This window comes from Triticum urartu, chromosome 7A, assembly GCF_056163025.1.
Source record: "Triticum urartu cultivar PI428250 chromosome 7A, HENAU_Tu73, whole genome shotgun sequence".
NCBI classification, from domain to species: Eukaryota; Viridiplantae; Streptophyta; class Magnoliopsida; order Poales; family Poaceae; genus Triticum; species Triticum urartu.
Genome location: NC_141879.1, coordinates 731,569,508 through 731,589,259, shown reverse-complemented (window position 1 = coordinate 731,589,259; position 19,752 = coordinate 731,569,508). Strand labels below are relative to the sequence as shown.

At 40.0% G+C, this 19,752-nt stretch overlaps 1 protein-coding gene across 6 annotated transcripts; it reads right to left on the bottom strand.

Moving 5' to 3' along the window:
- Nucleotides 1–5,716: 5,716 nt before the first annotated feature.
- PIE1 (SNF2 domain-containing protein / helicase domain-containing protein) lies at nt 5,717–18,809 on the bottom strand. 6 transcript variants are annotated; one of them, XM_048689153.2, is made up of 21 exons: nt 18,619–18,809; nt 17,452–17,583; nt 17,096–17,176; nt 16,862–16,969; nt 16,639–16,719; nt 16,456–16,544; nt 15,986–16,335; nt 15,844–15,902; nt 15,355–15,490; nt 15,179–15,262; nt 14,956–15,077; nt 14,808–14,840; nt 14,157–14,192; nt 13,876–13,944; nt 12,825–12,887; nt 9,390–12,747; nt 9,164–9,228; nt 9,006–9,076; nt 8,062–8,800; nt 6,881–7,350; nt 5,717–6,719 (listed from the first exon to the last, which is right to left on the bottom strand). In XM_048689153.2, exons 2-21 carry the CDS (start codon nt 17,509–17,511, stop codon nt 6,305–6,307), a joined length of 6,489 nt encoding a protein of 2,162 aa, XP_048545110.2. In that variant the 5' UTR covers nt 17,512–17,583; nt 18,619–18,809; the 3' UTR covers nt 5,717–6,304. The 6 variants fall into 6 exon arrangements, with proteins under 6 accessions (XP_048545110.2, XP_048545113.2, XP_048545115.2 ...); XM_048689156.2 differs by having other exon boundaries at nt 8,062–8,797; nt 18,619–18,808; XM_048689158.2 differs by having other exon boundaries at nt 15,179–15,247; nt 18,619–18,808.
- Nucleotides 18,810–19,752: the final 943 nt, after the last annotated feature.

Sequence of the window (19,752 nt, the reverse complement as noted above, 5' to 3'; positions counted from 1 at the left end):
AAGCATTTGAAAAATGTTAAATTTGTATATAAAAAACGTTGACCATTTATTAAAAAATGATGAATTTTGTTGATCATGTATATAAAAATGTTAATCAAACATTTGAAAAAATGTTAATCAAGCATTTAAAAAATGTTAAATGTGTATAGAAAGAATGTTGACCATGTATTAAAGAAAATTATGATCTTGTTTTTCATGTACATAAAAATGTTAATGAAGCAATTCAAAAAATATTGAACAAGTATTTGAAAAATGTTAATCAAGCATTTGGAAATATTAAATGTGTATAGAAAAAATGTTGACCATCTATTTAAAAATGAAGATTTTTTATCATGTATATAACAATGTTAATCAAGCATTTTAAAAGTGTTGAACAAGTATTTTAAAAATGTTAATCAAGACAATTGGAAAATGCTACATGTGTATAGAAAAACATGTTAACCATGTATTAAAAAATATTAAATTCATATTGTAAGAATATTAAGTATGTATTAGCAAAATATTGTTGACATGTACAAAATATGTAGAATGAAACCAAAAGAAACAAAGAGAACAAGAAAATAAAACCAAAAAATAAAAAATAAACCAAAGAAAAAAGAAAAAAGCGAAGAAACAAATGCAATAAAGATTGAAAAAAGAGAAGAAACAAAATTAAAAAAGAAAAAAACCAAAGAAAAAGCGGAGAAAAACTGGAAAGAAATGGAGAAGAACAATGGAAAAACGAGGCTTGTTTCGACTAAAGAACTACCGCCCTACTTGTATATCTCGCACTTCCCCTCAACCAAGATGGCAGGGTTCGAATCCTATGCGCCCCCATTTCTCCTCTCCTTTTTCCCTTATCAATTGCACACGAGTGGGCGGCCCAATAATTGCAGATACTTCAGCGAGAGAAACTTTGCATCTCGCTCAATGCGATAAATAATCGCCGAGGACTCGGGTAGGCTAATTGAGGAGCGCTTGTTTGGGATCCTCCCCAAGGATCACTTGGGGTAGGCTAATTGAGGAGCGCTTGATCCCACGCGTTTTTGGATTTTAGATAGTTTTTCCGGATTTTTTTGGCTTTTCAGTTTTTGATCGGTCTTTCTTAGCTTTTCGACAAAAAATTTGCAAGAAAAAACGTGTTTTATTTCTTTTCTTTTGTGAGAGGCATGGTTTTGCTTTCGCGAGAGGCACAGTTTTTCTTCCACGAGTGGCACGGGCGCGCCTCTCGGAGATGAACCAAAAAACGATTTTTTTTACTTCCGCCAAAGCCATGGTTCTGTTATCGCGAGAGGCATGGTTTTGCTTCCGCGAGAGACACGGTCGTGCTTCTCTTTTTTTTCCTTTCCGTGAGAGGCATGATTTTGTTTCTGCGAGAGGCACGGATGTGCCTCTCGGAAACGGAAAGAGAAAACATGATTTTATTTCCTTCCATGAGGGGCAGGGTTTTGCTTCCGCGAGAAGCACGGCCGTGCCTCTTGAAAAAAATGTGTTTTCTTTTTTTTTCTTATGTGAGAAGCACGGTTTGGTTCCGCGAGAGGCACGGATTTGCCTTTGCGACAGGCATGGTCGTGCATCTTGGAAACGGCCTTCAGAAAGGGAAAAACTTGCTCTCGGCGTGGGTTTTTCGTCCGATTTTTTTGTGAAAAATAAAATTTGTCAAAACCAAACAACATGGAATCTAGTTTTGGAGATCTCGACGCAAGCAATCCAACGATGAAAACGGTTTGACATTTGGATGCACGGTTTAATAAATAAAACGTTTTGAATAAACGGGTCTATGAGAAAGGAAAAACTCTCAGGTTGCGACAAGTGGCGCCCATGCTGGGTTGGAAGTGATCTTTGAAAGGAGGACTCCTAAATTAGTGATTTCGAAGATCAGGTGCGTTCGTACTTCAGATCGGATAATTTAGTGTCTTGGATCGCTCTAAGAAATCGTTGGTGGCTCTATTAGGGCATGTACAATAGTGCTATTTTAGAAGTGCCACATAGGATAATTGCTGAGGTGAAAGAGAGAGAAACAATAAGAAACTGTTTGCCTTCTCTTAATGAAGAGATGATCTCTTAGCAACAATTGTCTCACCACATATTTAGGGATATCTAGTTATTGGAGAGAAGACTAAGAATAACCCATTGTACATCACATTTTATGTCTTATCTAGAGTACGTGGCGGACATAAGGTAAAACAAACTTATCAACCATTGTACATGATCTTAGGGCCAATTATTTTGCAAACCACCCCACTAACAACACAATTTGTGGCTAGCTCAAAAACGAAAAGAAAAACACACTAATAGGAGCACTTTTGTTAACCATATCATATAAGCGAGTGTTTCGAATATGTACCTAATAATAAACGGGTTATTGCTTCTTCCGGTATATCATGAAAATTACAACCAATGTCACCTATATAAGTGATAAGAACATTTCACACAGGGGAATCTTTCGCCCGCGCCGGCCATGCAGTAAGGACCTCCTATATTACGCTCTGTGCACTGGGATAACACGCAGTGAACCTGTTTGGGCCGGCACATGTCCACGCGGCCTATTTTTTAATTTTTGCTTTTTATTTTTTTCCTTTTTCATTTCTATTTTCGCTTTTTTATGACTAAAAATAAGTTGGGACTTCAAAAAAGTTTCAAAAATTAATGAACTGAGAATTTTGAAATACAATGTTTATGGATTAAAAAATGTTTGTGATATTACGAAAAAATGTTTGCTTATTCAGAAACTGTTCTAATTTTGAAAACATATTTTCAGGAAATCCACAAATGTTCAGAAGATAAAAAGTTCGTCTACTAAAATAATGTTAATGAAATATGAAAAACATTTTTAAAATTCAAAAAAGGTTCATGAACGGAAAATATCCTAAAAATAGTTTATTCCTTCATAAAATATTCACTGATTCAAAAAATGAACATGCATATCAAAATTTGTTAAATCAAAAATATCATTAAATCGGAAAAATGTTCATGAATTTCAAAAATTGTTTAACCAATTCCCAAACTAGTGTTCATCCATTCAAAAAATGTTCGGCTATTCAAGAAATTTTTTAACAAACTGTTCACAATTCTAAAAATATGTTCGCATACAGTATAAAATGTTCATGAATTCAATAAATGTTCCTGATTTTAGAAAATATTGAAAATTACTAAATATGTTCACGAATTGGAAAACATATTTATGATTTCAAGAAATTGACAGTGATAAGGTATTTCGGTGATGTAGCAAAATGTGATAATTGCCATTGAAGATTATGAATTATTTTTCTCCCATTGTAATGCATCGTCCCTTTTGCTAGTTCGTACACATACACTATATATACCTAATAATTAACGGGCTATTGTTTCAGGCGATACTCACGAAAATTAACCCCAAGTTACAAAATATTACTCACCAATGCCATCTAAAAGTAATAAAAATAAGTTTCACACATGGGGGATACCCCGCCTTGGCCGGCCTATGTACCGTGCTCTTAAACTGCGCTCTGCGTGCTGGGAGAAAATGCAGCACGCCCATTTGTGTGGGCCCATGTCTAGGCGGCCTGCTTCAAAATTTTGATTTTACTTTTTTGTTTTCTTTCTTGCCTCAAAAAAACTTTTTTGTTTTATTTTTATCTAATTTCAATAATTACGAACTTCAAAAAAGTTCCAGAAAAAAAATTGAATTTTTTTAATAAATATTAAAATGTTTGTGGATTCAAAAAATGTTTGTGACTTCATAAAAAATGTTTGTTTATCCAAACAATGTTCAAATTTTTAAAAATAAATGTTTGGAAAATCACAAAATTGTTTATCATTTTTCTAAATGTTTGTGTACAAAGAAGTGTTAATGAATTGAACAAAATTTCAACAATTAAAAAAATTGTCATGAATGGAAAAATACCCTAAAAATTCAAAAACTATCCGTGACATATAAAGTAGTCTATTCATTCATAAAATGTTTGCTGATTAAAAAAATGATCATGCATTTTCAGAAATGTTCATTAAATCAAAAAAAATTGTGAATCTCAAAAATTGTTCCACCAATTTCCAAAAAAAATGTTCATCGATTCGAGAAAATTGTTTAAAAAAATTCACAATGTTTACTAAAAACTGCAAATATTATAAAAGGTCCATGATTGCAAAAAAGTTCTTGATTTTATAAAATGGTCGAAAAATTGTATAAGTATTCACGATTTTAGATATGTGCACGAGTTTAAGAAAATGTTCATAATTTCAAATTTTGATTACTATTTCACAAAATTGAGGGGGGTAGTGTATCTCGATGATGCAGCAAAATGTGGTCATTGCCATTGCAGATTATGATGATATTATTTTTCTCTCATTGCAAAGCACGGCCCTTTTGCTAGTACCTAATAATAAAGGGGCTACTGATTTGGGCGGTATGTCACAGAAATTGCCCCGAAATTGCAAAATATTACCCGCCAAATGCGACCTGTAAGTGATAAAGAAATATTGCAGACAAGGTAATCCCCACCTGGGCCGGCCCTATGCTGTAGTGACCATCTATACTGCGCTCTGCCGCTGTAAGAAGACGCAGCGCGCCTCTTTGGGCCGGCCGGGCCTGTTTTTGTCATTATTTTTATTTTTTGAAGTTTTTCCTTTTCCATTATTTGTTTTTTTACTTCAATTAATTTGGGACTTAAAAAATCCTAAAATTACAAATTACAAATTGAAAAAAAAAATTTAATTACAATAAAATGTTTGGGGATTCAAAAAATGTTCTTGATTTTATTTTAAAAATGTTTGCTTAATCAAAAAATGTTTGAAATTTCAAAAAAATTTGTTGGAAATCAACAGATGTTCATGATTTTTAAAAAAGTTCGTGTATTCAAAAATGTTAATGTAATTGAACAAAATTTCGCCAGTACATTAGGTGTTCATGAATGGAAGTATATCCTAAAAATTCAGAAACCGTGTGTGACCTACAAAATAGTGTATTCATTCATGAAAATGATCATGCATTTCAAAAAATGTTCATTAAATTAACAAAATGTTTGTGAATTTCAAAAATTGTTCCACTAATTTCCCAAAAAATGTTAGTTGATTCTAGAAATGTTCACCGTTTCAAGAAAATTGTTTAAAAATGTTCATATTTTGAAAACAAATGCAAATAGTATAAAATGTTCATGAATTCAAAATATGTTCTTGAATTTAAAAATGTTCAAAATTTTATAAAAGTGTTAACAAATTTTAAAAATGTTTATGATTTCAAATATGTGTAGGAGTTTACAAAAACTTTCATGACTTCAAAAAATTATTCATGATTTCATGAAATTAGCAGTGATAGTGTATCTCGTTGATGCAGCAAAATCTGATCAGGGTATTGAAGATTATAATATATATTTTTGTCCCGTTGCAAGGCACGGGCCCTTTTGCTAGCACACAAACAATGAAAGAACAACTCAAGGCTTCAAATATTTGCACTAACCTCATCTGACTTACAGGTCGAAACCAAGAAATGCATATGGGGAGAGCAGGCAAGGAACTCCCGCAGTAATCTGAATACACGTCAAAGATTCAAAGATGATATAATGTTGCAAATCTCTTGCACAGTACTGAGGCTCCAGTTCTAGCCCTTCACCCACAAATAACATACCAAAAGTGTTTACCATAGATATCTGATTCGTGCAACTGCAAAATTTGTCACAAAACCAAAACTAGCAGAACTAGAAAATAGAATACAAACATTACTCCAGCTACAAAAGAAGATTATCTAAATGAAGCACACATAGAATCCTCCCAAGGCAAATTATTGCTCCTATGAACTTCAGGATCGATACAAACGAAGAGAATCATTCGTCCGCAAGTATCTGTTTCACAACCAGGGGGGTACACGGCTGTTAATTTTCTAGTGCCAGGTAGGAAAAATGACATGAATAGATTAAACGGCCAAGGGAGCAACAATCAAGAAATCACGGCAGGGCTGGGCCTCCTCTTTTCCGTCCCTGCTGGCATCTGCTAAGCAAAATTTACATGTATGGTGAAGTTACAAGATCGATCTCTCCACACAGATGGGGGAGGGAGGGAGACTCACTTCTACATCCTAGGATCCTAGACTAACAATATACATACATGTATAGAGAGTACCCCCAATGCCTCCATTAGTGCAGCAGCAAACCCCCATGCTCCAAACTCATCAGGACCCACGTGGCCTCGCCGACAGCACCGCTCCCGCCAATCATGACCAAGCTTGCAACCAAAACCATGCATGGCTGAGCAACTCGACCAGATATCCTTGGGCTCCCTGCCAGAGACAAAATCTTCTCTGCTCTTGATAGAAGGGCATGCATGCTATCTAGACCAAAATGTCCATTTATTCTCATCCGATGTCTGTCAAATCCACGAGAGGATCCAACTCCTCAATACCAGCAAGGGAAACTTGGTCATACTGGTATGGGGCAAACTCAGTGTCAGTCTCTTCTAGAGTTAGATCCTCCATGTAGGTCAACTCAGAATCATCAATGCCAAAGTCGGATAGTGACTGTGTGATGGGGAACTCAGCTGCACTTGTCAACAGTTGCCGGGGGGATCGGAGAAAATCAAACTTCAAAGCCGGCATGTCCTGCGGTTCAGCCATCCTCTGAATTTTCGATTTCGGTGGTCTTCCCGATTCTGAAGCTGCTTTGTGCTTTCCTGTGGACTTTGAGCCAGATTTATGTCGAGCAGTATCATTCATGTGGACAGATGATGCCCAGTGAGAACCTTCCCCTTCAAAACAAGCTTCTGATGCTATCCTGCATATATGTACATTAGACATAGGCATTAGTTTACGTTCCAGAAGGCTGCTAAACAACATGAAGATTCAAATAATTTGAAGCACTGCTCGTCTCGATTACAAAACAAGGACAATAAGGGTCACCAGCACTGCAACAATAAAGCATTAGACACCACTGACCTGAATCTGTTCTCAGCATGTCTATGAGGAAGCCCAGACAGCAGTGATTGTTCCACCGGCACAACAGTGCGTCTAATAGGATCTGGTTCTAGAATGGACACATTCACCACAGATGGAAAGTCTGCCTGGTAAGCATGTCGATCTGTCCGGAAATCCAATACTAAATCTAAATGCCTCCGGCGAGGTTCCTGATTGCTTGTTGGTATTGCCACTCTTGGACATTGGGCCTGAGCATCTGCGAGGGCTGTCCTTACCAGATTAAAGGATGGCTTGTCGTTTGTCATGGACCAGTTCTCACTCAATCTAACAGGGTTATGGGTTGCACTAGAACAAACACTTGTAACACGTCGGGACTCATGAGCACATTTTGATCTCCAAACAGAAGAAAGTATGGCCATGAAATGTTTCTGGAGAAGCAACTCGTTGTTAGGAATTTCACTGATCACATTCAGCAACATCCGAGTTTGATCCTGAAAGATGTCATAGAGAAATGGTCAATATGTGGCTAACAAGTAGCTGAAAGGCACATAATATAGCTGACAAACACCTAGAGAGAAAAATGATGTCAAACTATATGACCCAAGGAAAAAAGAGACATATGGATGAAGCCACGTAATTTCAATATTGTATCAAGCCTAGCACACATATTTACACATACCGCTTGACTATTTACTCGCTTATAAATTTCAGAGAGGATTACTGGTCAGCAGAGCTATGCTGACTTGCTTACTGGTCAGAGATGAAATTCTCTTCCCAGCAGCAAATGAAAGTTGGTCAGTGATCAGCAATTACCATAACTCAAAAAAGAGGAATCCAGTGCTATGTTGAGTTTCTGAGAAAAGGAAATTCTGAAATAAACAGTAGGATGTTTCACTCCAAGATACTCCATATTGTGTCAGTGGCATGTTTCACACATGCACCATTTCAGACTTAAGCCCAGTTCTTTTTGTGCTTTTAAAATATAAGCTGCCCCCTAGGCTTCTAGAAATATGCCTCAACGAATATAGGGGGCGATTTCTAAAACAAGCTGGGGAGGGTTGGCTTATGTCATAAGCCGCCAAAAGAACTGGACCTTACTGTAAAACAAATCAGAGAACAATAGTACTGGAAAGCATGAACATGCAAAAATATCCTCATGTTGGAAATTTCTCCTCTACCAAGATAACAGTAAATCAACTCACCTCAGATACTTTCAAGACAGCCTTCCCGGCACCAGAAGGAGCCTTCTCACTGTTTGCATTGTCAGTAGCTGACAATACATATTTGCAGAATAATTCTCGGAATCTCTCACAGCAATGTACAGGATGACGATATCTTCCCCTATAACATGCACCACCAGGTATGGAATGAAGAAGGTCACTAGCCAGTTCCCAAACAGGACCGTACTCATGTACAGTTCCACAAAGAACTGCATCTTCCTCAGTAGTCCATGAATCTAAAGCACAATCTCGAGGCCACATAAGACCCTTCTTCTTCAACCTCTCAGGCTTAATTACCATAACACGTTTTGCTGGCATGGAGGCCATGGAAATCCGGCCATCACTCTTAATTCTCACCGACTTCGGATCAGAATCATTCACTTCATCCATCAACTTGAGTTGCTTGCCTTCGAGCGAGTGCTTATGTGATGAGGACTCAGGAGTACAGTTCGATTTAGGGGCTTTCTTGAACTTCTTCAGGGCTCTGCTACTGCTGCTCACTTCCTCATTTCTAGGTGTCATCTTTTTACGCTTATGTGAACCATGATGTGGTGATTCATCACTCATAAGCTCTGGCGAGGGTGCATTGTCATCAATACTCATAGTATCTACAGACGTTTCATCGTGCATGGCCTCTGAGTCAGATGACACACGTCCTTTTTTTAAAGACTTAAACTTGCCTGCCTTCCTTTTCTTCTTCTTTGACTTTTTGCGGTGACTGCTATAAAAGGATGACAGAAGGAAACAGTAATTTATGTGGTCAACAGCAGAAAAGCATATAAGAATTGCATGTATAGCATGATATTACTGCAAGAAGAGTGGAGACAGTAGTGTAGCAGAGGAGTGTCTAACAGAACTATAAAACAGGTAATTCAATACATCAATGATAAAATTGTGAACGTGCTGAGAGCATAATTGTAAATTACCTCGCCATGTCATTCATTTCCTCTAGCTCTTTGGCTGCTTCAAGAGCTTGCCTTTCCTGTTCCTCCAACAACTGTGCGTATTACAGCATGGATGCCATTAATACTCATAGTACTATGCACAAGAGGCACACAGACAAGAACTTAAGATATAAACTAACCTGTTTTTTAGCTAGAGCCTCAACCTGTTGGCGATACGCTGTAGTAGCAAAATCAACATCCCATGCTGCAATTGAAACAATGTCAATACACTGGAATATAAGAAAAAGGAGCGAGGCATGCATCGAGGAGAGCACTAGCTCGAACCAATTGCAAAAAATAAAGTGACTAAATGAATTTTTAGAAGACAAACATGAGTGCGGTCAGTACCAACATGAAATCACTTACACTCATAAGATAGTGGTTCCTGGTCTTCATCAATTTCTGCTTCTAAATCTTCTTTGAGTTTTTCAATGCGTTCAAGTTCCCATTCTTCCTCTGCAACATTCACCTGATAATTTACAGCAGCTTTGTCAATTATTGGATCCCAGAGCTCCAAAAACCTCATTGCATATCTATCTATTGGCCGAAGGTGATTTTCAAAAGATGAACTCGCTTGTCCTGCTGCAGCTGCTGCAGCAGCCATTTGCTTAACATCAGCAAGCATATCCATATCTCCGTCACCTGCAGCCAATGTAAGAGCCTTTTCTTCATTTATTTGGTTCACAGGTAAACCAACATTTTTATCCTTATCCGCATCAGAACTTTGATGTTTATGCTCTTCACTGGTGTGATCATCAGGTTTTGTATCCTCCTCATTTACAAGCTCATCATCCTCTAGCCTTCCAGCAACCTCCTCACTGAATTCTTGATTGTCTGCAGCCTCTTCCTGCTCCAACCTTTTGAGAGCCATATAGTCAGCTTCATCTTCTGCCTGTCTAATAGCTGCTTCAACATCTGCATTTGACAGCGCCAGACCAGTTTCATTTGAGGATACAGCAGTCATAGAGCGATCCCTCGGCTGTTCTTCGACATTAAGAGGTGTGTGCCCAGAAAAAAATTCCATAGGGTCCAGCTTCTTGAAGAACTCTGTATTGTAACAACCGCGTTGTATCACTAAATCATCAAGTGTTCGCTTCTGATTTGCTTTCTTGAGAATATTCTCCTCTATAGTGCTCTCACTAATCAGCCTATAGATGTTAACTTCACGAGTCTGTCCTATCCTGTGGCATCTGTCTTGGGCTTGTTGATCCATTGCAGGGTTCCAGTCACTGTCATAGAATATAACAGTGTCTGCACCTACTAGGTTGACTCCCACACCGCCACTGCGAGTGGATAAAATGAAAAGAAAAAACTTCGGGTTTGTATTGAACCTCTGCATTAGTGTCTGCCTCTCTTCTGGCTGGGTAGAACCATCTAACCTCAAATATGTATAGCCATACAAATTAATGAATTCCTCCAAAGTATCAAGCATCTTGGTCATCTGAGTAAATATCAAGGCTCTGTGTCCTTCTGACTTCAAACGTCTCAGCAAGATAGCAAGCTCCTGCAACTTCCCACAGTCAAACTGGATCAGGCGCCTATCAGGGAAGTACACTTGACGGCGAACAATTGCAGGCCTTATAGGGGAGAGAATGGGCGAGAACTCATTCATACATTGTTCTCTGTAAGCTGGTCCAAGAAGAACAGGTGAATTCCTTTTTTTGCACCAGCAAATAGGAGTAGCAGCCCGTGCAGCAGGAATTGCAAAAGTAAATGATTCAATAAAGCCAAGCATTTTATTGAAGCGTTCCACAGATGAAAGAACAAGATCTGCTAGACTCGATGAAAAATCCATGTAGCATGAAGGGTTGTTCTTCTTCTCAAGAACATCACACATAGGATGTCTTATGGTCAGAAGCTCTCTAATGTTTCTACCATAAACAGGCCTCTTCTCACATCTCAACCTATTCCACCAAGCAATTGAAGCTGCTCTTTCTTTGGCCTCTTTAATTCTCTCCTCCTGCAAGGCTTTCTGAATTTCTTCAAAAATATTTGTTCCATTCCTTCTCTGACCAGCCTTACTAGAGCAAGAAATCTCTGCACCAGAGCCCCTAGAGGTGATGCCTGGAAGAAAGACAGCAGCAACCTCATCTGCCTCCCAAGAAGTCATATTAAATTCATTTTGAGTAAACACAAGGTTCATATCAGATAGGCCAGCCTGAGAAAATGGCCCCTTATCCAGGACCATGCAAACAGAAGAGCTGATCTGCATGTCAATCCCTGCCATGTCAAATGAGCTGATAATTGGGCGGCCTTCAAAAAGATCTGGATGGTTACAGACCTTTCTGAGTTGCATAATGATACTAATCATACCAAAATAGTTGCCACTTGACAGTGTAGCTTGTGTATCTGAGCTGGCAATAAAATCTTCATACAAGTTTCTTTGCCTTCTGGAAAGTCGGCAATATATGACATGCTCATGCTTCTGCGGTAACTGCTTCTCAACATCTCGTTTCAATCGCCGTAATATAAATGGGCGGAGGACATTGTGCAACCGATCAATAACTTCCTTGTTTACCTTGTCTTGGCCCTCCACCATTCCTGATATCGGATTGCAGAACCAATCTTTGAACTCTTGGTGAGATTGGAATACATGTGGCATCAAAAAGTGCATGAGAGACCAAAGTTCCATAAGGTCATTTTGCAAAGGAGTTCCAGTCAAAAGAATACGTCGTTTTGAATTAAAATTCAGCAGAGTCTGCCATCTTTGTGATTTCCAGTTCTTTATCAGATGAGCCTCATCAAGAATAAGATACTTCCACTTCTTTCGCTTGAACGCTTTGGAGTCCTGAATAACTAGCCTGTATGTCGTGATGCATACATGGAAAAAATTTGGCTTCATCCAACCTTGACGTTTCTGCTTTCTCTCCTTTGCACTTCCAAAATAAGTAAGTATTTTAAAGGCAGGACACCATTTCAGAAATTCTGTTTCCCAATTTAACATAACACTGGTTGGCACGACAATAAGATGTGGACCCCATATCCCCTTCTCACATGCAAGGTGTGCTAGCAAGGAGATAGTCATGATTGTCTTCCCTAAACCCATTTCATCTGCTAAAATTCCATTCAGCCTCTTTTCATACATAGCAACCAACCAGTCCAACCCAATATGCTGATATTCCCGAAGAGAATGCTTGAGAAGGAATGGGAATTTTGTGCGGACACTTGTTGTTGAAAAGGTGTTCCCAGTTGGTTGTGCTGCTCTTGCAGCAGCAGCAGCATCAGCCATTACACTGTCACCAGTATCCTCATCGGCCATCGCCTTAGCATCAGTCTGCTCATCTTCTTTAACAAAACGTTCTTGTACACTAGTTTCCTCATCGGCCATCACCTTAGCATCAGTCAGCACATCTTCTTTAACAGGACATTCTTGTACAATAGTTTCCTGATCGGCCATCACCTTAGCATCGGTCATCTCAACTTCTTTAACAGAACATTCTTGTACACTAGCTTCCTCATCGGCCATCACCTTAGCATCAGTCAGCTCGCCTTCTTTAACAGAGCATTCCTGCACGCTAGGCTCTGAAACTATTTCTAGTTGTAGGGCATTGCCGCTCACATGCTCAGCTCCCAGCACTTCTGCTATTTCGTTATTTTCAGACGTATCATTGTTCAGTTCCAAGTCGGCAGGTGGATCATCCAGAGACATGTCACTATTAACCTCTTCATTAGAATGTGTGGGTGAATCCTCCAGTTCTGCTGTTAAGTCATCTGCATAGCCATCCTATAAATATAAAAAGGGCATTACAGATGGACCACAGTAAAATGCAATTGAAGAAAGCAAATGGAAAATCTGCATACCTTTGGGTACCTCGCAAGAAGTTCTTCTAGTGGGATCTCACTCTCTTTTTGCAGAAGCTTAATCTGTATTTACAAAACAAGATCAATGATAAATATGCAAGGGCGAAGCTAGTATGTGTGTGCAATGATCACAAAATTGAAACCTCAAATAACAGGGTCTAAAACACACAAGCAACATAAAACAGCCCAATGCCCCCATCTGGGTTTTTTACAAATGTATGATAGGTCTGTAATTAAAATAAAGTTCAGTCAATGAACATTTATCATTTCAGACCATCTTTCACTGCAGTGGTTCTGACCTCACTCAGTGTTCTCATTGTTTGCCACTCTGGCTTCACAAGCAAACAATAAAGCTCAGTTGTTTTCTGATATCTAGAACATATGGGCATTTTGTGCGCATGTGCCCAAAACACTTTGTTTAGCAGACATACTCCCTCCGTTACTTAATATAAGTCTTTTTAGAGATTCCAATGGGGACTACATACGGAGCAAAATGAGTGAATCTACACTCTAAAATATGTCTATATACATCCGTATGTAGTCCTCATTGAAATCTCTAAAAAGAATTATACTCCCTCCGTCCGAAAAAGCTTGTCCCTCAAATGGATGTATCTAGCACCAAGTTAGTGCTAGATACATCCATTTGAGTAACAAGCTTGGGACAAGCTTTTTCGGATGGAGGGAGTATTTAGGAACGGAGGAAGTAACAAAAACCTCTAAAACTTTGGAAGCTCTTTGGCCCAATATCCATGCTAAATTAAGTTTTGCATAAAAGTCAGATAGCAGATTGACAGAATCAGAATTTCACAATTTGCTCTACAGATGTGCTACTAAGAGAAAAGTCATCAGAAGCTTAACCAATTAAAATACTGAAAAAGTGCTAATCTTTGGTAGTTACATTGTATGACATTGATAGTGAATCAATTGCAGGAGTAGCTTTTACTGACTAGTTCATTCATGTTGTAACCAAATCCGTAAAATCATAACTACAGCAGCTCAAAATGACAATGTGAACAGTTCAACGACATTACTGACTAATGTATGAAATCACCTCATCCGAAGGATCAGGACCATCTTTCTTTGCCAACTCTTCCTCTTCAGATAAAGTTGCTTCATCATCCTACCAAATAGATGCAGCTAATAAGGCTCACAAATAGACAAAGATAAACACATATACGAAGGGCGGGAGAATTCAATGCACATGGCAACTCCATGAATCATGAATGGATGTGTTTCTAATCTTCCAGAGCAACTTCCATGCAATTAGTATAACGTTAAGTATGTAGGAAACAAGAAAGTGGTGAAGAAATCAGATGAAGATGGATGTACTACCTTTCCTTCATCAGTACAAACATAATCGTTATCCTCCTGAAAATAATAAACGATACGAGTTAGTATGCAAAACCATAGATTCCCCACACAAACAGGATACTTCGCATTTATTACACCAAAGCAGATCATGCCAAAACACAAACAGGATAATTACTAGGATTGCTTAGTGTTTCAATCCACGTTACTTCCTCCGTCACGGTTTAGAAGGCGCGCTTGGAAATTCTCTAGAACCTAGGTGGTTATCTATTGGTTGTGAGATGGGCTAAAAAATAGCATTCACACTACGCATGCATATAGAAATAGTATATCTGAGTACTAATTAGCTACTAGAAATAAATGCAATGCGCCCTAAACCTTGTCTATTGTGGAAACGCACGCAAATTTAACTGTGCCTTCTAAACTGTGACGGAGGGAGTAACAATTTTCAGCAAGCTTTTCAACCTGCGAACGCTTGCCAATTACTACTCCAGTTCACAGTATTACAGTAGACTTTTCACAAAACAAAATGATATATCCTAAACTGTAGTACAGTTCAGGGTGAACACTAGTTAGGCAACAGAGGGAGGAAATGAAGTTTTCTTTCAAAGTTAGATGATTTTGTAACGAGGAGAGAAATTCTACAACAGTAAAACAGGTTATTGAAATGTATACCTGCTCACCAGAGACACCGCCATTACTTTTCCCCTGCAAAGATTAAAAAAAATAGTAGAAGTTTAGAGAAAATTCTATAACTTGTTAACCTTGGCCCGCTCACACACATGGCCATATGCAAAAGAAGGCACAAGGAAAACAACTGTACATGATTCCTCTTCACAAACTCAGCATAATGGTGGCTATCATCAACTTCCTCAGAAAAATTGCCTTCATCACTTGAAGTATAACCAGAATCATGATTACAGCCATTAACCTGGTTTGAAGAATCTGATAATAAACAGCAAAAAGGCCAGATCAATTTGGAAAGACATCAATGAGTATGCAGTATTTCAGTTTCCTAATGCCATGCAGGTATTTGAAAATCTAACCTTTAGTTGAATTCTTCAAATCTGAGTTGCTGCAAGTGTCTTTGTTAACTGGACTGCTTTCCCTGCTAACTAAGAATGCTTGAGCTGATCAATTTATCAATTTAGCACCAAATAGAGCACAGTGTTGTCTCTATATATGTTAAGGCAGGTACAAGAGAACTGCTTTCGGGGATCACCTTGGCTTTTGAGATACGACTTAAGAAGATCATCAATTGGTATGTCAGCTTCTGCCTGCAATGCAGCTAATTCTTCATTGCGCTCAGCCTCCGTGATTTGGGCTTCATCCTCATCAATTGTGCGCTCGTCATCTTCCTGCAGTACCAACACATATCAGAGTGATTCATATGTTGTGAAAACAATGAAGATTTCCAGCAGGGGCAGAAATGCAGTATCATAACAATACTTAAGTATATGGCATGTTGTATTATATTCTGTTATTTTGAACAGCAGCTAATCAACAGAAATCTAGGAGTGCCGAGCAGAAATGTGGTATCATAACATACTGGCATGAAAAACAGAACAAGAAAATGGCAAACTGCCAATAAAAACAAATTGTTCAACTTATTCACAACAATAATGCTTGGTACTAAGATCCTTAGGATTCACGGCAATTATATTCATATGGACAAAATAAAAATATGGGCAAACAAAAAATATTAGCTTACCTGTTCTTCGTTCAAGGAGCTGCTATCATAGTCATCATCGGTTTCCATTGTATCTGCAACTAAAAGGTGTTAAAGCCTAAAGAAAAGGACAATTAACTGAATAAGTTTTCTGAAGCATGCAGCAATTCGTCAAGCTAAACACCTAGATCATCAGGAGTTGGTGCATTTATGTTCTCCGCAGCTACTTCCTCCTGCGCTGGTTGATTAGTGTGCGAAGGTTCTGCTACGTCCTCCTGCAATGGTTGATTAGTGTGCGAAGGTTCTGCTACATCCTCCTGCAATGGTTGACTAGTCTGCGAAGGTTCTGCTACATCCTCCTGCGATGGTTGATTAGTCTGCGAAGGTCCTGCTACTTCCTCCTGGGATGGTTGATTAGTCTGGGAAGGTCCTGCTACTTCCTCCTGGGATAGTACATTTGCCTGTAACAGTCCATTTTCTTGTGTTTGCAAATGGGGAACATCCACGAGATTTTCAGCCAACATTGTAGAATATCTGAAAAATTCAAAGCAAATGACAGAAGGTTAGAATGCAGCCAGGGCCAATCGACCTAAAATAAAAAAATCCAAGGTTTGAAATAGACACGGAAAATCAACCAACAATAGATGGTGGTACCTTTCAGTCTGACCTAAAAGGAAATCAAGCTGCTTATCGAGGGCCTTTTTCTTCCTTTCCTCAACCTCTAGTTGATTCTTATAGAGAACCTACATTCACATCGTTAAGTGATATTGGTTCAGTTTCTTGAGAACATGACATAGTAAAGTAAGTCGTACAGTGAGGCACACAAAAAAAACTTGCCAACTTCTCTATTTTGGTCCAGAACTTCTTCACATCCTTAGAAATATTTAGGGCAACTTTTCTCAGGCGATGTTCTCCCTCCTGCAAGAGAAGGATCATCAAACTAAGATACAACCTCATGGATTCGATATCTGGATAGTAGAAATAAAGGCATCCCTTGATTTGGTACCGGTCAAATAAAGTATAAAAAATATAGATTGGTTATATCATAGATGATGCAAACCTTCTGTTTTTTCTCATCCTTTGTTGCTTGGTCAACTACACCCATATTGGCCCTTTGAGCAATCTTTTTAGCCATGGACAACTTCCACTTTCTCTCAGATTCAAACTCCTGCAGGATATTTAAATTAAGGAAGAAAAGATAACAGGATCACTACAGCTCCACGACAGAATCCTGCAATATTACGCCATTTAAAAGGAGGATAGCAAGTGTTTGATAGTATTAGTAGCAACTAACCTTTGACAGCCAAACCATTTCCCCCAGAACATGGTCCCAGTGAACTTTTGGCTTCCGAGGCTCCCTTGGAGCTTCAAGAGCCTGAACAGATAGGGAAAAGGTTTCAGTCAATGTACTAAAACCAAAGTGAAACTGGCAATGGATGGCATACCTAACATATAGATTAAATAATACTAGTAACAGAAAACTTAAAGAGAAGAGAAGCACTACTTTAATTCTTACCCACACTGACTACAGGGTATGACAAGCGAAATTTGCCATCATGTAAATATGAAATGCAAAGTAAAGAGATGGGGAATATGGAGAGCAATGATAAAATACAGCTGGTAAATGACATGTCAAAGCTGCAAGCTGACCTTCTTGCGTCTAGGTCTTGTCTCATGGTCTGGCTTCGACCTGGGACCTTTTGATGCCATCTTTTCAATCCCTTGCAGAGGAGTATCTCATGTCTTGGGCGATATGTAGAAAAATGGCATACGGACTGTGCACTACATATGCTAACACAGAATTAGTAGCGAGACAGAAGATCTTATCTATTTTAAATAATGCATGCAAGGCAAAGCAAGAGCAAATGGTGAAAGCAGGTCTCCAAGCCATCCAAGCATGTAAATGAGCTCTTTTTCAGACTCCCTACAACTGAATTTCGACCATTTTAACCCTGCCCATGGTATGCTCAATTTCTAGCAAGTAGGATCCATCAGTGACAAGCCAGACCACACCCCATTGTAGAAGTGAAAGGCAGAAAGCAGAGAAGTTGGTTGGGGCACACCGGTGTCTCAGCAAGATGCTGCCACAGCAAATCACGAACGGAAAAGCTGATGGTACTTCAACACAACTGTTAGATTGGATAAAAGCATGTAGAGCCTACTTCTGCCAAACTAACGTTACAGCAACTGGATAAACTAATGCACGTCCTAGAGCCACATTCTCATTGCCCATTGCCTAACATTTGAACCGTGAGATCACATTTCTGCATTCAGTATATATTCACAGCTCAATGACACGGCTGAAGCTACTGAGTAACCATGTTCACAGCCTGCGGCATCCTGCTTAAACAGCCCAACTAATTGGCTGTTGCATCCAGCTTAAACAGCCTGTGAAGGACACAATATGTACCGGAAAGAGAATCCTGGGGTTACCCGAAATAAGCAGGCTATACTATTTTATTTTGAAACTAATAAAGCAAGCACACTACCAGGCAGAAAAAAGACGCTCGCCCGCTGATCTCAAAGCTAACCACGGCATCTTTGCCCGAAACGGCAAGGCACACGCCGCATTACTTCGCTGCGCTACTCCAGGAAAAAAAATCCACCGATTCAGCGCGCCAAATCTCGAGATCCGGGGAGCCGCATTCCGCGGGAACGGGAGGGCGCCCGGTCCGCCAGGCGAACTTCGCGAAATGCGCGCGGCCGCGGGAAGGGAAAAGCGGATTCCAACGGGGAGCCGCACACGGAACAGCTGGTCGCGCTACCTACCAATCACTGGCCCGAGCAGGGGACCGGGCAGAGGTGAGCGGGTCGTACCTACGCGCGGGTCGCGGCAGCTCCGGTAGGGTTCGGGGGCGGGGGCGGCCGCGTCGGCGGGCTCCGCCGCAGGGCGAGCGTCGCCGTCGGCAGCCGCGGGCCCCGCGGGAGGGGAAGACGCGCGGGCGGTCCTCCGGCCCTTGCCCGGCGGCGGCGGCGGCGGCGGTGGAGGGTCGCCGCGGGGAGGGGGTGGGGTGGGGGTGGGGGGCGGAGGCGGCGAGATCGAGATGGGCTAGGGCACGGGCGGGTTGGGGACTGGGGTTGGCGTCGGGGGCCTGGGGAGCTAAAACTCGGGGTGGGGTGGAATGACGGGAACGCCCCTGGGGGGTGCGCTGCGGGGGCGCCGCGCGGGGCGGCGTTTTGGGGATTTCGCGTGCGCGTGAGTGGATTCGTGTGTCAGAGGATAGAGGGTGGAGGAGAGGAGTGAGGGAGGGAGGTCGCCGCCGCGCCCGGCGACAGCGACCGGTGTGGTGGTGGTGGGTGCGTCGGTCCGGCCCACGACTCGGTGAGGCCCAAGATGATAGTTTCTTCTTCTTCCTTTTTCTCTTTTATTATATATATATACTACTATCTCCGTTCCGAAAAGTAAGGCGTATTTTGTTTCGTCAAGACATGCATTTGACTAATAATTACTCTGTAAATACAAGATTATATGACATGAAATTTGTGCCACCAGATTCATATTTAAAAGATACTTTGTTATGGTAGTGATTTTGTATCACATAAATGAAATGCTAAAAGTGCAATTGTTGGTCAAACTCTTATCTTAATGAAAAAAATACCCCTTATTCATCGGAACGGAGGGAGTCTGTGAGTTGCCATGAAAACCAATTTTTTTTAATGTGTATATAAATGCTAGGTCTGTGTTAAGGTAGAAGGAGAGGTAATTACACCTTATATGGCATAGGGCAAGCGAAAGCACCAAGGATTAGATTTTTATTTTGACTAAATGGCGTACGGGAAGATGCAATCAAATATGGCATGAAATTAAGCGGCGTAATTTCAAGTTATTGCAAAAGATAAAGTTAATTAAGATTGAGTTGATGTAGTGCTCCCCGCAAAAAAAAAGAGTTGATGTAGTGCTGCAAAAAGGTATGTAAACTAGATGATGCCCCGCGCGTTGCTGTGTGAACC

Bases quoted from the DNA above. Each gene is read 5' to 3' on its own strand.
- PIE1 (XM_048689153.2), bottom strand. From the start codon at position 17,511: ATGGCATCAAAAGGTCCCAGGTCGAAGCCAGACCATGAGACAAGACCT. The intron at 14,193-14,807 runs GTATACATTTCA...TATTATTTTCAG, and splicing joins GCGGTGTCTCTGGTGAGCAG to GAGGATAACGATTATGTTTG. The intron at 8,801-9,005 runs GTAATTTACAAT...ATCCTTTTATAG, and splicing joins GAAATGAATGACATGGCGAG to CAGTCACCGCAAAAAGTCAA.